The 19,017-nt window shown below is 39.8% G+C and overlaps 3 protein-coding genes across 3 annotated transcripts; 2 read left to right on the forward strand and 1 right to left on the reverse strand.

The window, feature by feature from the left end:
- The first annotated feature begins 615 nt into the window (after positions 1 to 615).
- Positions 616 to 7,751, forward strand: alpk1 (alpha kinase 1). Its single transcript, XM_022752284.1, has 13 exons — positions 616 to 815; positions 1,563 to 1,717; positions 1,803 to 2,001; positions 2,244 to 2,303; positions 2,402 to 2,488; positions 2,563 to 2,639; positions 2,762 to 2,857; positions 3,424 to 3,531; positions 3,696 to 5,523; positions 5,979 to 6,126; positions 6,206 to 6,368; positions 7,079 to 7,265; positions 7,369 to 7,751. The coding sequence occupies exons 1-13, from the start codon at positions 710 to 712 to the stop codon at positions 7,569 to 7,571; spliced, it is 3,417 nt and encodes a 1,138-aa protein (XP_022608005.1). The 5' UTR covers positions 616 to 709; the 3' UTR covers positions 7,572 to 7,751.
- A 1,964-nt stretch (positions 7,752 to 9,715) lies between these two features.
- Positions 9,716 to 12,509, forward strand: LOC111226965 (ependymin-like). Its single transcript, XM_022752299.1, has 6 exons — positions 9,716 to 9,966; positions 10,168 to 10,202; positions 10,302 to 10,436; positions 11,552 to 11,738; positions 11,831 to 11,918; positions 12,065 to 12,509. The coding sequence occupies exons 1-6, from the start codon at positions 9,900 to 9,902 to the stop codon at positions 12,189 to 12,191; spliced, it is 639 nt and encodes a 212-aa protein (XP_022608020.1). The 5' UTR covers positions 9,716 to 9,899; the 3' UTR covers positions 12,192 to 12,509.
- A 4,966-nt stretch (positions 12,510 to 17,475) lies between these two features.
- Positions 17,476 to 18,872, reverse strand: mettl12 (methyltransferase like 12). Its single transcript, XM_022752300.1, has 2 exons — positions 18,719 to 18,872; positions 17,476 to 18,213 (listed from the first exon to the last, which is right to left on the reverse strand). Exons 1-2 carry the CDS (start codon positions 18,798 to 18,800, stop codon positions 17,531 to 17,533), a joined length of 765 nt encoding a protein of 254 aa, XP_022608021.1. The 5' UTR covers positions 18,801 to 18,872; the 3' UTR covers positions 17,476 to 17,530.
- Positions 18,873 to 19,017: the final 145 nt, after the last annotated feature.

A 19,017-nucleotide genomic window follows, 5' to 3' on the forward strand; every position in this document is an offset into this window, starting at 1 on the left:
TTTTGATTTGTTGTGTTAAATACTTCTCTTCTAAATCTTGTATATATGTTTAGCTGGTGGCCTTCGTTCTTTCACCCTGCATCCTGACCCGATGCCCATGGTGATAGTGAATCAACTCTCAACCTCCTATTGACACAACATTGTGTTTTCTGTAGGTCACTTCAGGTGAAAGTTGTCTTTTAGATTGGGAGTAAACGCCTAAAGTAACTTTTGCATATATGTCTGAAAATATAATGCAGAATATCATAATAATCTGAATTAATTGAAAGTTTCTGTCACAATAAATTCATTGTTAAATGTTGTAGACACATTGTAACTCTTGTCCTAAAAGGCTATAAACTGATTTTCATTACCTGAAGAGAATGTAGGCACATCAGTAAATGTGTCATGTACATATACTTGTAAGAAATCATATTTGGAGTTCACTTTGCAAAACACCAGGACTGTTGTTTAAATTTAGATATATTTAGTTTTATTTTTGTTACATGTTAATTTATACTTGAGATTGAGATTTGAGATTGAGTTGATTTGTGGATCAGGTGCATTTTTCCATATTTTGAAACTTCACGTGTTGGTGCAATCCTTTCTCAACAGCACTCTGGTCATTCCATGGAATTTCCCCCTTCTTGAATCACTGTAATACAGGAACAGAGGTGAAGAGGCCAAGGAAGGAGGAGGACCAGGCAACAACTTTATCAGTTTTACCAGAATGGACAGTCAGGAGGTGGGAGGTTTACTGGAGGAGTGCCTCAGAGAAGCTCAATGGTCCATCCAGCCCACTGAGGCAGAGAGGCTGAACCACTGCAGCTGCAGAGGTCAGACACAACATGGTGCTGTTTAGTCAATTTTCATTTGGGCATCAGAGAAAGTCTGATTGGGATTTGTGAGGATCAGAGATTTTGTGGTGGGATTATGCTCACGTTTGTGCGAGAATTAGGGACGAAGGCGTTGTTTACAAATAGTCAGCAAATCCAACATGGAATTCAGCTTTTCAGTGGCACAAGCTGGGACAGTTTTCATTGTAGGTCATCCCCTAAACTCAGTATAGCCCAGTCCCTTGCCTTCCCAGTGGCCCACATATAACAGGTGATAAAACAAGGAACAACAGAAAAGTTGAACACCAAATAAAATGTTTTGATTTTAACATGAATTGTGTCCCTCTATTAATCCTATAATAACACTGATGCAAATCTACCATGCAAAATGGCTAAAATAAAATCTGCATGTTAGAAATCAGTTCCCCGCTATTAGAAACTGTTCTCAGTATTTTTGCTAATTATGTTGTCAAGTAAGGAGATATTGCCACCCACAGGGAGTAACATGTAGCCCGATACAGTAAGAGCAAAAACAGCAGTCTGTCCAGATTCTTCTGTTGCTAATCTACAAATTATTCTTGTGTAGCTTTAAGTAAAATAAATCCCTCCTGCAAATAAAGTTAAACAAGTATTTTCCCATTTTATTTGGGCATAGGTACTTAAAAGGTATTTCATGTCCATTATTCTCTGCATTGCCACACAGTTTCCTTGGACTTAGAAAACTCCACTTACTCTTGTTTCCCGTAGACTCACTGTGTGCTGAACTGGCCTCTCTCCTGGAGGAGGCAATGGAGATGAAGTGGCCCTTCGTGCCGGAGAAGTGGCAGTACAAGCTGTCAGTCGGCGCCAACGACAAAACCAACCTCAGTGACCTCATCAGCAAGCACCTACCTCAGCTACTGGTAATAATCACGGAGCTGAGTGGCCGCTGTTATTTCCTTGTTGTGTGTCCTGTTTGTTTACTAGAGATGTTTATTTTCCTGCCAGGCTGTTTTAAAGGCTTCCATCGTGGCTCAGGAAGCACGCACAGCGCTGGCAGTGGTCTTCTTAGTGGACCGTTTCCTCTACTGGACGGACGAGTCCAGCCGGCTGTTAAACATCACCAAGCTGCTCCACAGACGCCACCCTGACACCCCTGTGGCCCCCCAGCTGGTCATACGACAGGCCAGGGTGTACCTCAACTCTGGTACAGTGTGGCGGAGGGGTGGGGTTAAACATGTGGGACTGGTGATCATACTTCATTTCTAGTTCTAGTTTTGTGCTGAGCCATTGGCACTGAATAAATGTGAATGAATAAGTAACATGTTATACATCAACATAATCACTGTTTTGGGAAATGATAGTGATTGATGCAAACTTATAACATGGAAAATTAATCTTTGATTACTTGTTGTGATTACGTGAATATAATCATCATCTTTACTACAGGCAAACTGCAGAAGGCAGAGTACATCCTGAACAGTCTGATTAACAATAGCGGGGCCACAGGTAAGGTCTTGCTATGATATTGTAATTGCCTTTAATGATGGATTATTCTGTTTAGTACAAGCTAAATAAATAGCAAATAATTCATTTCTAATACACAGGTTGTTGGGTGTACCACTCTGACAGTGACAGGGCTCTTGTGCAGGCCGTTAGCGTTCAAGTGCGGGGAATGATTTTGCAAAAGCTAGGTAAGATCATTTTTTACTGAATGAAAGAATACTGACACTGCACTCTATTGGCACTTTCCTCACTATCTTTACAGGCCTGTGGTTAGAGGCTGCAGAGCTAATCTGGGCCTCTCTGGTTGGCTACTTCTCACTTCCTCAACCTGATAAAAAGGTAAACTGAGGCAAAGCCACAATGTAAATTTCACAGTTGCCACTTTATGAGCTTATGTACATGCATGACCCAGTTTACACACTGTTATAAACCTTTGCTCTGCACGTGTCTTTGTTTTTTAGGGCATTGGAACTTCTCTTGGCATACTGGCCAACATACTGGTGTCTATGAATGATGAGGACTTCCATGCTTTTAGGATTAATCCAGATATTGAATTTGTAAGTCTAACTGACATAATGCTAATTAATATAATACTGGCTTTATATAGTATTAATTATATATTAGTATATATATATATATATTACACACACACACATACACATATGGTGAAGCGAGATAAAGACAAAATGACGAAAGTAAAAAAACAAGAGTTAACATAACAAGAGTTAACATAATATAATGGTGTACACTACTACAGAGTACAACTGACAGCTTTTTGTTATTGCTATAGATTTAGATATATGATTTGTATATATTTGAGAGGGAGAGAGAAATAGGGAGGGAAAACAGAAAAACATATAGGAAATAAACTAATAAGGTGTAAGGTATTCCCGTATCTATTTATTTTGCTAGGGAGGGTGGGGGGAATTGGGTGCATCCATTGGTGGGAGAAGTGTGCAGTACTGGGGAGTTGGAAGCGGTTTGGTTTGTTGGCTTGTAATGGCCCGGGGATATAAGTGAGGAGATGGGATTGGTTTGGTTGGTTTTGAGTTGTTGTACAGAAAAAGTCCTTTGTGTGGAGTGTTTTCTGTATTTTGTATTCTGTGTTTCTGTGTTTTTGCAGAAGTCCTTACTTGGGGATGGGAGTCATCGTCTTCTTTCAGCAGCCCAGGCAGCAAAGATGGCCGTGGTATACAGCCAGTACACCTCACTCTATGTGTTGACCAATGTAGTAAGTCATTCAATAGACTGCTCTCTAGCATGACTCATGATTGCCTGCAATTGACAGATAACAGAAATGAATGAAGTCATAGCATCAACAGAGATAAGGGAGATAGCTCATGATAGAAGAGAGCCAATAGAAATATCTACTGACAGACTCTATTTTTTCTCTAGGCAACTCAAGGGACCTGCTTGTTATCATACAGTTTTTCTGTGGAGTGCCCTGACTCTCAAAGAGAGTTTTTCCTCCTGCAGGGCAGAGAGGCATTTGCAATTGGTTTGCTCACCAAAGCAGAGGGCGAGCAAGTCACTAGCAAGCAGGAGCTTCACACCTTCCTCAAGGCTGCCTATTCCCTTACTGTCGCTCACAAATGGCTCGGCACTCCTCAGGAGGTTGTGGCACAGGCAACACAGGCCTGCCAGAAAGCTTTAGCCAGTTTCTATGATTATTGTCATGCAGAGAACCAAGTCAAAGATAGCCTTTGTGCTGAGATCATGAAACTGGTTTCCCAAGTCAAGCTTCTGTTGCGAGTGGAGCCTTTCCTTAATTCAGACAAGGGGTCTTTTATTCCTGACAGCTACAGAAACATTGAAGATACATCAGTAAATTTTACTCTGGAAGGTTTCACTAAGGTGATGCAGAGATTACAGAAGTATAATGCGTCACTGTGCGATACCACCAACCCAAACTGTAAGGGGACTAAAGATGAGATAGATGGGGCAAGGCTGTGTATAACTGCACTGTGGACAACCCCTGATACACTCAACACAGAGTGTAGCACTGAGGCCTGCAAAGTGTCAAAAGGTACACCCACAGGAGAGGAGCCACATAAGAGAGGTTCAAATTCATCTGTGCATCCACCACAAAAGCCAGACACGCGTACCACTCGAGGGAGAACAGATGACCTTGGCTCATCATGGCAGAACCTCTCCTTGAGCGGTTCAGGGTCTTCTTGGCCCAGCAGCAGTGGCTACGCAGGAAGTAGTGCCATTGAAGGTGGAGCAAATGCAAGGAATCAGAGCTGTGTGATCACTGAGGTTGATGATGAGAGGTCAGACAGCATGCTTCAATTCACTGATGAAAACGAGAAGCAAGAGTCACATGGTTGTAACTCTGCTGCCAGTTCCCATACAGTCCCACAATCCGCGATACCTGCCACTTCCTCCTCCGATGCGAGTAGTGATTCAGAAAAGTTTGAGGTGATACAAGCTGGAATAGAGACACTGGGCACTGAGAAGGATTGTATGATTGATGCTGCTGGTGTGGCACAGAACCCAACAGTAGCTGAAGGAGCACCACAATCCTTATCCCAGCTAACTCTCAGATCATCCTCCAGCTCCCTCAGTGACAGTTTCGGTTCCCAGTCATCATGGGAAAAAATCTCAGCTGACCTTAACCCCCCCACAAAGAGAAAACCTCAGCCATCCAGCCTGCCAAAAGCAGGAACGGGCCAAAGCAGCAAGTCATCAGAGTCCGATGGGAACTTCTTCCTGTTGGAAACACTTGATTATGAAACCAGTGATTCAGCTCATGATGTCACGTACAAAAACGCATCCGGATGGGAATTCAAAGCCTCATCCAAGCCACAACCCCTGGAGAGCCTTAATGTATACCCAAATACAGACACTGAGGTTGACTCTGTATCTGTAAAACCTCCTAGCAACAGCTCCTTAGCAACCCCACACCCAAACCTCTTCCAGTGTGCCCCCACTGAAACCTCCACAGAGAGTTCATTTGAGATGCTGGAGGAGAGTCAAAGTGAACACCAATGCAGTGAAGGCTCTTCTACAGAAAAAGTGAATGGCCCTCAGAGGAAGAACCCCTCGTGCTACAGCTGCCTAAAGCACAGCATCGTAGGTAGTGTTTTCCCTAAGCAACAGTATTTGTTGTCACAGAAGGATTACGAAGCCCTACTTGCTGGAATTTGTCATGATTGTCTGCTGAAGAGGTTGCACAGTGATGAGGCACAATTCAAACTCAAGGAACACAGAACCGCCTACTGTGAGTATGAAGTCCCATTCTTGTTGAGATTTGTCTTCATCAGACATCTTTTTAGGCACGTTAACAGCATGGCTCAAGGGCTGGCAGTGGTGGTTAGTCTGACCCCCACATTGGCCCAGGCTGAAATATCTCAACAAGTATTGAATAGATAGCTATGAAATTTTGGACAGACATTCATGGTACCAAAAGGATGAAGCATTCTGGCTTCGGTGATCCCCTGACTTTTCCTCTAGTGCCACCATGAGGTTGACGTTTTTGGGTTTTAGTTGTAGCAAATGTCTTGACATTTATCAAATGGATTGCCATTAAAATATGGTTGATGGATTGTTGTTTAAAAAAAAAACGTTCATGATTCCCAAAGGATGAATCGTAATGAAGTTTAAGTGAAAAAACCCAGCTGTCTTCAGGAGTGCATAAAATTGTAACTGCTAATCTCTGAATGTCATATCCACTAGGTGCTCTTCATTTAAAGTTCTCCAAAGCAAAAGGACTGTGGACAGCAAGGGAGACCTGTGTTTACATCGGAGAGCTAATGGGGATGAAGGGCGGGCAGAGAGAAGCAATATGGGTACAGTTTTTACACCAGGAGGAAAGGTTAAGCAGGTAAGCAACTACACATTGTCGCCACAACCTGAATATGATGACTTTAAGTCTTATTTTGTCTGTGTATGTATGTCCTTAGTTATGTGGGGAAGGATTACTTAAAGCCAAAGCAGATCCAGTTTCACCTGAAAGACGTGGAGAGACAGATGACAGCCCAGTACTATGTGACTGAATTCAATAAGAGTCTCTTCGACAGAGACGTCATGGCTCAGATCTTCTTCATTCCCTCAGAGGCGCTGTTGGTGAGGCCAAATAGTAAAGATGAAATGAACTAAAAGCACACACCAAACATTAAACAAATGCATAAAAGTTTACTTCATTGAGGAGGAGAAGAAATAGCAGATGTTGCACTAATTTAAAATGACCTCATTCATAAACAGTACTTTAATAGGACCCCTTACACATATACTTCCATATCTTTATAGTCAGCAGAGTGCAGTACTGCCTGCAGTAGCCTTGAAGCAGTTTTGGTTGAAATTCTAATGTAATACAGCCTCCGGTTGTCAGTTTATAGTTAGAAATACCCTCCTGTGACACGAGTAAAGCCAATATTTTCTTGGTTATTAATATAGAAGGTACTATGAGCTTAAAAGGGGAAATTGGAAATTACAATACAAATAAGAGCATATTAGTGAGTGTTTCTTCAGTTGGGTCTGCTCCTCTCTGAATGAATCAAATCAAATAAAACAATATGCAACTGTCTGAGTGCAAACCACACAATATATTTCAATGATTCACCATTTTAGCATGCATACAAATTCTGAATATAAACCCCATATTGTAAGACTGCAACATACTGTTGAGTATCACCTCTAGTGACAAATCATCATCAAACATTCATTTTTACACCGTAATAGCACAAAATACACAACTGTAATTTTGTTGTAATATGAATGATTTCGTACAAGTCAAAATAGACTTCAAACTTTTCTTAATTTGCCCTTGTGGATAGATTTTGAATGGGAATGAGATCGTGGGTTGTGTAACGGTGGAGCCCTACATGCTCGGAGACTTTGTCAAACTCACCAACAACAGTGGAAAGAAGGACGAGAGTCTCAAGGCTACAAAATATGGCCTTGCCTTTGGACACTTCACCTACCAGTTCTCTGGCTACCAGGAAGTCGTTGTAGACCTTCAAGGTGTGTGTGTGTGTGTGTGTGTGTGTGTGTGTGTGTGTGTCACCGAAACCACCAATGTGTACGATGATTTTCCACAACTTGTGCATTCTTTTCGTTTTCACAGGATGGGTGACAGCCAATGGCAAAGGGTTGACCTACTTAACCGACCCCCAGATCCACTCCACCAAGACCCCTAAAGGCCCGTCCAACTTTGGCGCCAGAGGCCTCAGGTACTTCCTGGAAGAGCAACATGGACCAGAGTGCAATGGCATTTGCCAGCTGCTCAAACTACCTCCAGTGGTCAGACATCCTCATGTTGTTCCCTAGAAACTTGCTGATATTCAGTGTTTGCATTCACAATTAAGTGAAAAATTAATGGTTTTGAATATGAGTAACATGACTTTGATGCAAGCTTCTGAAATCTACAGGTTTACATAAGTTAGCCTCAATGACATACTATCAGACATACTACTGAAATGAAGGACAGAAAAATGATTAGAGTTTACACAAGGGGGATTTTGGGGGGGGGGGGGTTGCAGACTGAGAAAAGGTAAAATTAGCAAAATTATGAATATAGATTAACTAAATTCTATTTGTGGTACTATACACAGTATTTAAACCGTAAGCATTGATGCTATTTCTGTTTGACTCTTTACTGTTTGTATCACGCATTTTTCTATACTGAGTTCATTTTTTTAAAAACTGTACAGACAGTTCTCTTTACCAACATGAAGCTCAGCACAACATTTAATCTTGCATCCAGAAAGACACTAATGCAACCAAAACATTTCATAAACCTATACACTTTCCACCTCCATTAGGGAAAGCGTTCCTCTATAGGACTGAGGGATGGAGAGTAAGGTGGAAGGAAAAATGACGCCATCCTGGATGGGCTATAAACTAGTCTGTGACTGGGTGAAAACAGTGAGAGAACAACATATTGTTCCGTACATTTACAAAATGTTCTGGATTCAGCCTCACCTGCTCCGCTTTGCTCAGCTGGCATCACAGTTTCATAGAGATCATCAAGGAATGAAAACAGGCACACAGTTTTGTTTGTCCCAGTTTATGCATTTTTTTATTTTTTAGATGTAGCAGAATATATCTAATATTAATCTAATCATCAATACATTTTTGTTATGTTAGGTTCATTTTTAAAGATGGTATGTAAACCTGTGAGTGTAGGTGCTGGTTGAGTTTGAGTGAGAAAACAGTGTCTGAATTTTGAAAGATGTGGCCTTTGACTGCGTTCCACGTTAAAGCAACGAAAGGGGATACACAGTTTAGTCCACAGTGACCGCTGTTATGTAGACCGGGGTGTGAAAAAGTGAACTCCGTATTGAGAAATGCATGTTAGCACTTGTCAAAACCACTAAATCATGAAAAAAACGACTGCAATAGAATACTTGTGGTGTTTTTATTTTGGATGACAAAGTATTTTTTTTTATCTTTCACTGTCTCTGAAAGACTAGATTGCTGTCTAACTGGACTGACAGCAGGAATCATCTGACACTGTGACCAATGTTGTGTAAAGCTGCTCTTCAGCACTGAGTAGATCTGTTCTTTCATTGCCTTTATTCACACTCTTGTGTTAAGTACTTTAGTTTTTTTCCACTTTAATTATTTTTTTAATAATTTAATAACCTTTTTTTTTTAAACTGCAGTTAACAAAAATAACCTTGTAGACATGACTTGTAAAATGAATGTAAACAGGTTGCACATGAATAAGATATTAAGATATACTGTATTCTTTATTCAAACTTAATGGGGTTGTGATTTAGTGAAAGTGAATACAAAGATGCGGACACACTGTTAAATCTATGAGCTCAACGTTTACTGTGCAAGTCAAATGCAATATTAGAAACTTAAAAGTGCAACACTTTCTTTTGCATAGTGTTGAAATGTGAAATATCGAATCACGGGAATAAAGAACCATGTTAATGTGTATAAACAGTGTAATGCTGTCGTTAAATAAAGTGTGTATATGAGCTCAACAGAGTAAATCAGTGAGGGAAGAACATACCTGTGACATTCAGGTACTCCTATCTAATGACAGCAGTCACGCACCTCCACATCATATGACAGTGACACAGCGTTATTGACACATGTGATCCCTCCGCTCCAGTCAACCACAAATCCAGTTCGGGGTTTTATGGCCTCCTACGTTTGTGAACACAAACAGCATTCTTTACCCCTGACCCAGTGCAGGCAGGCCTCACAGCCACCCCGCTGCAAGCACTGTCTGAAAGTGAGCTTTTCTGAACATCTGTAACTTAAACGCAGTGTATGTTTGCAGTCTCTGTAATGTACTGCATTGTGTATTTTGAATATGTTATACGTTTGGTTGTAAAATTTGTGTGGATATAATAATCTTCAATTACAAAACCTGCTGTTCAATTGTCCCCTCCATGACAAACATTAACCAGTTTATAGAGCAGAAAGTAGAACAGGTGTTATGCTTTTATGGTGTTGTGAGCCTGATAGCAGAAGCCTTTCAATGACGTATGAGCACCTTTTTTACATAGAGTTATAAATAAAACCTGGAGGCAGGACTTTCTCCCAGCGCCTTAGTGGCGCTGTTTATAAGGAAGTCACTCTTCACAAGCACCAGAGTGTTTGTAGTCGCCTGAGAGCAGAAGCGTGGAAACTGAAAATATGAAACTTTTCGTAGTTTTATCGTGTTTACTGGCAGGCTGCCTGGCACAGAGGCCTCACCCATGCTGTAAGTAAAATACCAGATAGATATATGGACAAAAATGATTCTGATTCTGTTTTATTTCTCTGTTCTTTTGTCATTTTATGCTCTCACAATACATGCTGTTTTACTGTGTAAAATGTGTGTACCTTTAAATAATTAAATATAAACATTATTTAAATAGTTAAATAATGCAGTGTTATACTTTTACACATCTTCTCTACACAGCAAGCCCTCCTCTTCTGAGCGGGGCCCTGTCTGTGGTAAGTGTTTGTGTTTTGTGAGCACATTAAAGCAGAACCTGAGCATCAGGACTAAACACAATTACAATATGTGAACTCACTCATATAACCTTTCTGCAGTCCTCACAGAATGAGAAGCTGTGGGCCACTGCCAGGTACCTGTATGATGCACTGGGGCGACGGATAAGGCTCGAGGAGATTGGCTCGTATGACAATAAGACCTTCACCTTGGATGTTCTTCTGCTCTACAGAGAGGTGACCAAAGCAATCCAAAATATTCATTTTAGAGAGCAGTCACTCCTGATCACGGGGGAAAAATTATTTTATTGAAGTCAAGGCACAGGGATCCTCATCGGAAGATTATTCCATCAGTATAGTCAAAGTTGAAACTTAATTTCTAATTTTAGAGAAGTGAAGAGCAAAAATACAAATTAAGACTAAGGAATCATTAGTTTTAATTTCAATGGAAGGTAATAAGATCTGCCATTAAACGAGTTGAGGGATTTCATCTCCAAAATTATACTTTGCAAATACTTTATACAAGGAGAGATCCTTTGGTTGACACATGACACAATAACAAATCCATATTTTTTTATACTTGATAAAGTTCACAATAACCACAGTTATCTGACCATGGCTGACAAACTGTGTGTGTTATATCCAGGTGTAAGTAGTTCTGTGAATGTACAGATTTAAATGCTCAAATTTAATATCAACTCATTTAAACGTCCCATATTTTACATTTTTCTGTGTTTTATTCAAAGTGTTGATCCACAAGAAGATATATTTGTGGTTTTAAATTGCCTCTCTTCTGATTGGCTCTGAGCCTCTCTTCTGATTGATTGGCTGACTCTAATTGATAAAATATAGCAGATTTAAGATAAACACTCAACGAAAGCAAGTCCTGCAAGTTTGGATGGTGGGTTTACTTGGGCGAGGCTGAGATTGGTGACTTGTTGTGTTTGTTGTGACATCACAAAGTTACAGAGGTCCTGATGGCTTGTTTTAAGGCTCAGTTTCTGAATACAGTCTGTATGCATCTTTCTGTGGACAGAGTTCTGAGCTAGAACCTAAACCTGCTTTATAATCAAAAGATAAATGGAAATCTCACTTTATACAATTTGAGACCTTTATTATTTTATTTAATATCCACCTTTTCTATGATAATCATACAGTGATTTTGCAACAGCATTAAAACCACTCACTTTTTCTGCAATTTGTGTTTTTTTGTTTAAATTAAACATAAGGGCTAAATCTGTACACAGCACCATTTGTTAATATAAGTTTAAAAGCCACGTGTAAAAGGAAGAAAACAGAGTTGAATCAAAATAAGCAACAGTCACCCTCATCCCACAACTTTCATCCCTCAGGCTACCATGTATGAGATTTTCAAACACAACAATACATGCAAGAAAAGGCCTTTGAAGGCAGACTTCCAGCCTCTGGGAATCCCAAAAACTGCATCCCTGCTGGGCCAGTCTGTTCTGGGCAGCTCGTCTGGACCCGGAGAAGGACTCCTGGTCAACACCTGGATCGGGGATATGCCCGACAAACAAGGTGAGAGAGGATGTAGCGGTTCAAACTGTCGCCACTGCTTATTGATCCATGCCATTTTATTGACACAGTTATTTTCGTCTCTGTCCCTCCAGGAAAGTTCATGAGCACAGTCACTGAATTCGGATGCATTCCTATCACCACTTTGTACCACACTGACCAGTTTGGATGGATGATGACAAAGTAAGATTTAGATCGACACTGTAAAAACCACTTGATATGGCAGCAAAGGCAGTATAATAGTGACAGGCCAGAAACCGACTTTTGAAAATCACAAATATTTCTATCTGGCCAAGTGATAATTATGTCACTGTGTTTCTGTTCACTAGCTTCTTTAACAATGTCATTGGGATTTCGGACCCCAGTCAGCTCAACCCTCCAGACTTCTGCCCAGAGACGGAGGACAGTACAGAGGAGCCAGCAGACTTTCTTAGCTTGTTCCTTACAAAGCATTAAAGGCCTGGTTTAACTGATCTCTCAAACCTTACTGAATCAGAGCTTTGGTGTATGTTAAATTTACTCCTGCTACAAACAACTTTCACATTTTTTTTTATAATCAGTTAATGCAGCTTTAAAAAAAAATTGATACCAGATGACTTCCACCTTCTCTCAGGCATACATAGTTATGGTTGTCAGTTTTCTTTACCAACATGGCCCAAATTATGGGCTGTACCTACATTGCTGCTAAATAAACAGGCTTTTGTCTCCCATTTTCTAACAATGTACAGTGTGACCACATGCATTTTTATCAATTAAAAATATAAAAATTCTAAAGATATGTGTTTATTTTACCTTGTCTCTGTGCGTAATGACAATGTACAACACACACATGTAAACAAAACAATGTACAAAAAAGCCAAAATCTGGACCTTTCCTTCTCCTTTTGGCACTGATGCCTTTGTGATGGGGAACGCTCCCCTAGTGTAGTTGAATGGTGGGTAGTGTTTGTGAACGCAACTCGCAGGCCTGGTGCTTTCTCCATCCAACTCCCTAAGGACAAGGTTATATAAAGCACCTGTGGGCCTGTGTTTGTTGTTCAGGGATACATGTAGTTCAAGTCAATTGCCAAGCAAAACTCAGCATTTTATACTGTTTACTCAATCACCGCCTCCATTTTAGTTTTGCTGGTTGCTGTCCTGCCCTCCCTTGGGTATCTGTATTAATGCCCCACACCAGAGGTGGTGAGTAGGGCCACAATAACCGTGTATTTTTATTGCAGCATTATGACCATTGTAGGTTCACCCGCTGCTGTTTTTGTCGCTATTGGTTTTGCTCCTTTTTGCTTTGCTTTTCCTTATGGTTTGTATTGCTTCTGCATTGAATTTGCTTCCATCGTACAGTCAACTGAGTTGTTTGTTTGATTACTTTTTGTATTAGTCCTTTTTGCATGCCATCTTGCTGGGAGGCTATGCACCCCAGGCGAGGTCCCTACACTTAATGCATGTGAGTAAAAGCACTGTGATATGAATGTTGTTTGCACCACTTTTGCTGTGATGTTTGCTGTGCTGCACCTGAGGTAACAGGGCGGTAGCACCCCTGGCACTCCTCAGTACAGTCTGCTTCTCCATAAGTGGCCTCAGCAAGTAAACTGTATCTGATTTTCCTCTGAGAGATGGCTTCAGTCTCACTCTTTCACTGCAGTTCTCTTCTTGATTTTATTTCTGAGGAATATAAAATGATTAATTTGCCATTTTGACACAAATGTGTTGCAAATGCTCCACTCGGATTAAAACCACCTCTTTAACTTTGTCAGCATCCCCACCACTGCTGAACCGAGGCCTTTCTGTGGTAAGTTCTTTTTTTTTCAGTGGGAAGTATTGAAAGTCCACCGCAAGTGAGAAGCTGATAGTCTTCTCTAAGTACAGTATTGCACATGGGAAAGCACATCTGCCTGAGAGTTTGGCTCTTGTAACAATAAGAGCTTCCACCTTGATGTTCTTCTACTCTACAGCACTGCAGTGATATCTACAGAAAATGTCATGTACAGCACAAAGACTGTATAATGACATCCTGTCCTCCATGGTGTTATGTATTTAACAACAAGAATCACTTATGCTGCAAGAGGCCACTGAATGTGGACTTCAACCTGCTGTTGGGCAGCTCATCTGGCCCAGGACATGTAGAGAAATGGTACAATAAGAGGAAATTAGACAGAAAATCACAAAGTCATGTGGTGTACTGCCGCACATGACTTTCTGTGATTCTGCCTTTATGTTTATAGCTCATGAACCTGCTTGTCTGGTTGTGCTGCCTCACCTTCCTTATTATCCACTTCTGCAACAAACTAGATGAGCACTGTCACTGAGTTTGGATGTGTTCCTGTCAGCTCTCTGTTTCATACCATAGAGGTGGATAAGTGATGACCTGATCAGTGCATTCACTTGACTACTTAAAAGCTTTTTGAAAGACCGAGTTAAGGTGTGTAGTTACTGATGTATCAACTCAGAACACACAGTAGATGTCAGTGTTTTTAACAATCTATAGCTACCTTAACACCTAGAAATGGTGGGGTCTGCAGTCCCCCCTTCAAAATTGGTGCTCTTAGCAAAATTTTGAAACATGGCCACAGCAGCAAATAAGCATCTTTATGCAATTTTTGCAAAGATATACATGATTATAATGGAGAAATGGGACAAAAACTGGAAAAATGCAATAGATGTCAATGACCTCCCAAGGTCACCAGAGGTCAGATACAAATTGCCTTCACGTCTGAAATAAAACCTTGGGGTATGTAGATTTTATGCTGAAATGTTCATGCTTTACTCATAAAATGCACAATTGTTTTGTTCTCTTACCTACCCCACAGTATGACACACAGATAGGCAAGTATATAGTATAGTAAGGCATAAAGCCATCATAGAATAGTAAGGTCTAAAATTGTCAAAATTTAGTGAGGCATAAAATGACATGGTATAGTAAGACATAAAATATGGTATAGTAAGGAATAAAAACACCATAGTATAGTTAGGCATAAAAATACCATATGAGACGTAAAAAGTCATATTATAATAAGGAATGAAAACATCATAGTATAGTATGGCATACGATGTCATAACATAGTAAGGCAAAAAAAACATAGTATACTAAGGCAAAAAAAGGTCATAGAGTAATGAGGCATAAAAACTTCATAGTATAGTGAAGCATTAAAATGTCATAGTATAGTAAGGCATAAAAATATCAAAATATATTAAGGCATAAAATGTCATAGTGTAGTAAGGTATAAAGAATTCATACTATAATAAGGCATAAAAAGGTCATAGTATAGTCAGGTATAACGGTCATACTCTAGTAAGGCAAAAAAAATGCCACAGTATAGTAAGGCATTAACACAACATAGTATAGTATGACCTTTTATACCTTACTAAAGTATAAAAATGTCATAGTATAGTAAGGCAGAAAAACGTCATTGTATAGTAAGGCATAAGATATCATAGTATAGTAAGGCATTTAAACGTCATAGTATACTAGCGCATAAGAAAACCCCATAGTATAATAAGTTATTGAAATTTCGTAGTATAGTAAGGCATAACAACAACATAGTATAGTAAGGTATAAAAATGTCATAGTATACTAAAGCATAAAAAACACCATAGTATAGTAAGTTATTGAAATGTCGTAGTATAGTAAGGCATAAAAACTTAATAATATAGTAAGTTATAAAAACAACATAGCATGGCAAGGTATAAAAATTCATACAATAATAAGGCATAAGGTCAAAGTAGTTAGTTAGGTATAGTTAGTATAGTTATTTTAGTTGGGCATAAACTGTCATAGTATAGTAAAGCATAAAAACGACATAGTATAGTAAGGCATAAAAGGGTCATAGTTTAGTAAGATATTAAAATATCAAAGTATAGTAAGGCATAAAAATGTCATTGTAAAGTAAGTTATAATATGTCATAAGTATAGGAAGGCATAAAAAAGTCATAGTATAGTTAGGCATTAATCCCTCATATTATAGTAAGGCATAAAAAACACCATAGTATAGAAAGGCATAAAAACATCATAGTGTAGTAAGGCATGAAAATGTCATAGTATATTAAGGTATTAAAATGCCATAGTGTAGTAAGGCATAAAAAAAACCCATAGTAAAGTAAGGCATAAAAACAACATAGTATATTAAGGTATTAAAATGCCATAGTATAGTAAGGCATAAAAAAACCCCATAGTAAAGTAAGGCATAAAAACGTGATAGTATAGTAAGGCATAAAAACAACATAGTATATTAAGGCATAAAAACAACATAGTATAGTAAGGCATAAAAACAACATAGTTTAGGATGACCTTTTATACTTTACTAAGGTATAAAAATGTCATACTATAGTAGGGTATAAAAATGTCATAGTATAGTAAGGCGTAGTATAGTAAGGTATAAAAAGGTCATACTATAGTAAGGCATAAAAACGTCATAGTATAGTATGACCTTTTATACTTTACTAAGGTTCAAAAATGTCATACTATAGTAAGGTATAAAAACGTCATAGTATAGTAAGGCATAAAAAGGTCATACTATAGTAAGGTATAAAAACATCAAAGTATAGTCAGGTATAAAGGTCATACTATAGTATCACCTTTTATACCTTACTAAGGTATAAAAATGTCATACTACAGTAAGTTATAAAAAATCATAGTATAGTAAGGCATAAAAACACCATACAATGGGGTTCTTGACCGTAGTCAGGTTGCAGAACCTAAGAGTATTCCAGCATAGACAATACCTGATGCACTGTAGCAGACTACACACGTAGATGGACACAAACAACAGGATGAGAGTTGCAGGATGAGGACACAGAAAGTGAGGAGGGCAGGCCATGTCTCCTGGTGTCTTTATGTTATGACCAGCAGACTATTGAGGAGAAGGTAAACAAGTAGAATTGGCATGATGGACCTCTTTAAATGGTCTGATAAAATTGGTAAGTTGTTCATTTGGCCTTGAACAGTGACAAATTGTAATGAGCTACAGTATCTCCAAACAGCATATCAGTGAAGTACAGTGCAAGTCTTCAGCACCACAACCTCTTCACCCTCCTACCATAACAACAGGAAGTACCGGAGCATCGGGACCTCCTCTACCAGGCTACGCAACAGCTTCTTCCCTCAGGCTGTGACCATCCTCAGCACCTTAGACACCCTGACCAGTACCCCAAAGCCCCTCCCAATCAGTCCTTGAGTAACCATATTTCATTTCTACATGTAATGTTATACATGTTTTCCCATGGTACTAACCTTGCTTCTGCAAAGTTTTCTCAGGACAGATAAAAATAGAAAGCTATAGCTATAGCCACACATGGTAATAATGGCAGCTTATGTTAGTGAAGACTAAATAGACATACTCTATATGTTGTCCTAGTGGTGATGCTTTCTTTTTATTCATCTTTTTTGGTCCATTTGCTTGTGTTTTTGTAACTTGTAGTCCATTGAACTCCCTATGCCTCCATGAGAAAAAGCATGTGTATTTTAAATTGTAGGTTGCTGGATGAGACTGTCCTGCCATCTGCTGGCCACTAGATGGCAGTGTGTACCAAGTAATGAGAAGGAATGAGAGTGCTTGCTCTACACTTACTCTATATGCATTCCTTGTGAATGACTTTAAAGACATGTATTTTGCCTTAATGTATTACACTGTACGTAAACACATAATTTGCCTTGGAGTTGACACATATATAGATAAAACAGATATTAATAATGTGGTGCAAGTGAGTCAAGAAAAAAGATATATCCATTTTTTTTATTTTTTTTACAATCATTTTCAATAATTTATTCATTTCACATTATGACCATCCACACATAGAAAGTTACTCCTGTACAATACAGCGAGGAGTCACTTGGTAGCAGTAGTAACACACTCCCCTTAATTCCCCAACCTCTTGCACCCCAACATCTGCTGCCATCACACCCGGCTCCTGAGCTTCTGTCTCCAGCCACAGCAGTCTGGCATCAGGGTCCTCATCAGAGAACTGGAGCAGAGACCCTGAGCTCCGCAACACCTTCAAACACTGCTTCAGCACCAGGGCAGCCTTCCCTTTCCCTTCCTTAGACCTCAACAAGGCATCTGTGGTGCCCTTGTCAACTATCAGGTCCACACTGCTAGAACCATAGTGCTTGTGAATATGTGTGCAGTCCAGCTCTACAAACTCAAGCTGAGAGGAAACATTGTGAGGTTGAATGGCTTTAGCTTGAATGTGTTCCTGCATTAGGCGCACAGCTATGGGGGAAATGTCGGCACAAGTGACCCGGACTGGAAGAGGAGAATGTCTGTAAATGCAGGGCCCCAGAGCTGAAGTGCCACAGCCCATATCCAGGACTTGGAGCAGAGCATCTGGGTGAGACTTAGTCTGTAAGAGGGGCATGATGAAGTCTCGCACAGAATCAAAGCCAAAGAACCACTCAAAGTTCTTGAAGGTGGGTGTCCTGCTATTGTTCTCAGTGTAGAAACGGTCCCAGGTTGCTTTCTTATCCATGTTTTCTATCAGTTCAGCTATACAGAAAAACAGACAATTAGATTTAGTGAATATTAGTGAAACACAGATACAACCATCCTCTGTGCCTGCATGGTCCCTCATATTGAGGGACTTCAATCTGGGAGGTCAATGCGTCTTATGTTTATAAAAAGACTATTTCATTATTTCACAAGATTCAAGACATTTACTAAGGACCTTGGATCTTACTGGATTTGGCATGAAAATGTCAATGTAATTTTATTGTGATTTGAAGTTTGTCTAATGATTCACACTGCTTGTGGACATAAACAGAAGCAACATACTTTAACTCTTGAATGAAACTGACTTCAGCACAGAATTGCAGTTAACATGAAGTAACATCCTTTTAAATGTATGGCTTCATTCACATACAGCTAACCCACTGTAGTTGCTAGCTAGCTTAGTTAGCTGCAGCGCCGTGTGGTACCTGCAGTAACCGACACAGAAACATGTCAGTCAACGTAGCTAGCTTAAATTAGACAGCGGCTCCAGGTTTAAACCTACTTGTGAGAGAAGAGTGATGCCGTACACGAGCTGCAACTCTTCGCCATCTTAACAATGTCAAAGGTTTTGAGAGTGGAAACATTTTCCTTCAAGGACTTCGCTTGTCTTCACTTTGTCATAGGAAGGAGTTCTAACTCTGAGCATACTTCCCAGTACCAAAAACAGTGACTACTGGCGTCCACCAAAACGATAGCGAGACAGCGTCTGCTGATGGAGGCGACGATCTTTGATTACGTTATGCGGCATGACGCGACTGCGCATGTGTGGTTGAAAGTATAAACAAAGTGCAGCTGCACTCT

The sequence above is a fragment of the Seriola dumerili genome, unplaced genomic scaffold, assembly GCF_002260705.1.
Source record: "Seriola dumerili isolate Sdu_G_001 unplaced genomic scaffold, Sdu_1.0 BDQW01000167.1, whole genome shotgun sequence".
In the NCBI taxonomy this organism is placed as follows: domain Eukaryota; kingdom Metazoa; phylum Chordata; class Actinopteri; order Carangiformes; family Carangidae; genus Seriola; species Seriola dumerili.

Coding starts and splice junctions, on each gene's coding strand:
- LOC111226965 (XM_022752299.1), top strand. CDS start 9,900: ATGAAACTTTTCGTAGTTTTATCGTGTTTACTGGCAGGCTGCCTGGCA. Junction 10,437..11,551: donor TTCTTCTGCTCTACAGAGAG/GTGACCAAAGCA, acceptor TTCATCCCTCAG/GCTACCATGTATGAGATTTT. Junction 11,739..11,830: donor GGATATGCCCGACAAACAAG/GTGAGAGAGGAT, acceptor CTGTCCCTCCAG/GAAAGTTCATGAGCACAGTC.
- mettl12 (XM_022752300.1), bottom strand. CDS start 18,800: ATGTTTCCACTCTCAAAACCTTTGACATTGTTAAGATGGCGAAGAGTT. Junction 18,214..18,718: donor GCATCACTCTTCTCTCACAA/GTAGGTTTAAAC, acceptor TTTTCTGTATAG/CTGAACTGATAGAAAACATG.
- alpk1 (XM_022752284.1), top strand. CDS start 710: ATGGACAGTCAGGAGGTGGGAGGTTTACTGGAGGAGTGCCTCAGAGAA. Junction 816..1,562: donor GAACCACTGCAGCTGCAGAG/GTCAGACACAAC, acceptor TGTTTCCCGTAG/ACTCACTGTGTGCTGAACTG. Junction 1,718..1,802: donor AGCACCTACCTCAGCTACTG/GTAATAATCACG, acceptor TTTTCCTGCCAG/GCTGTTTTAAAGGCTTCCAT.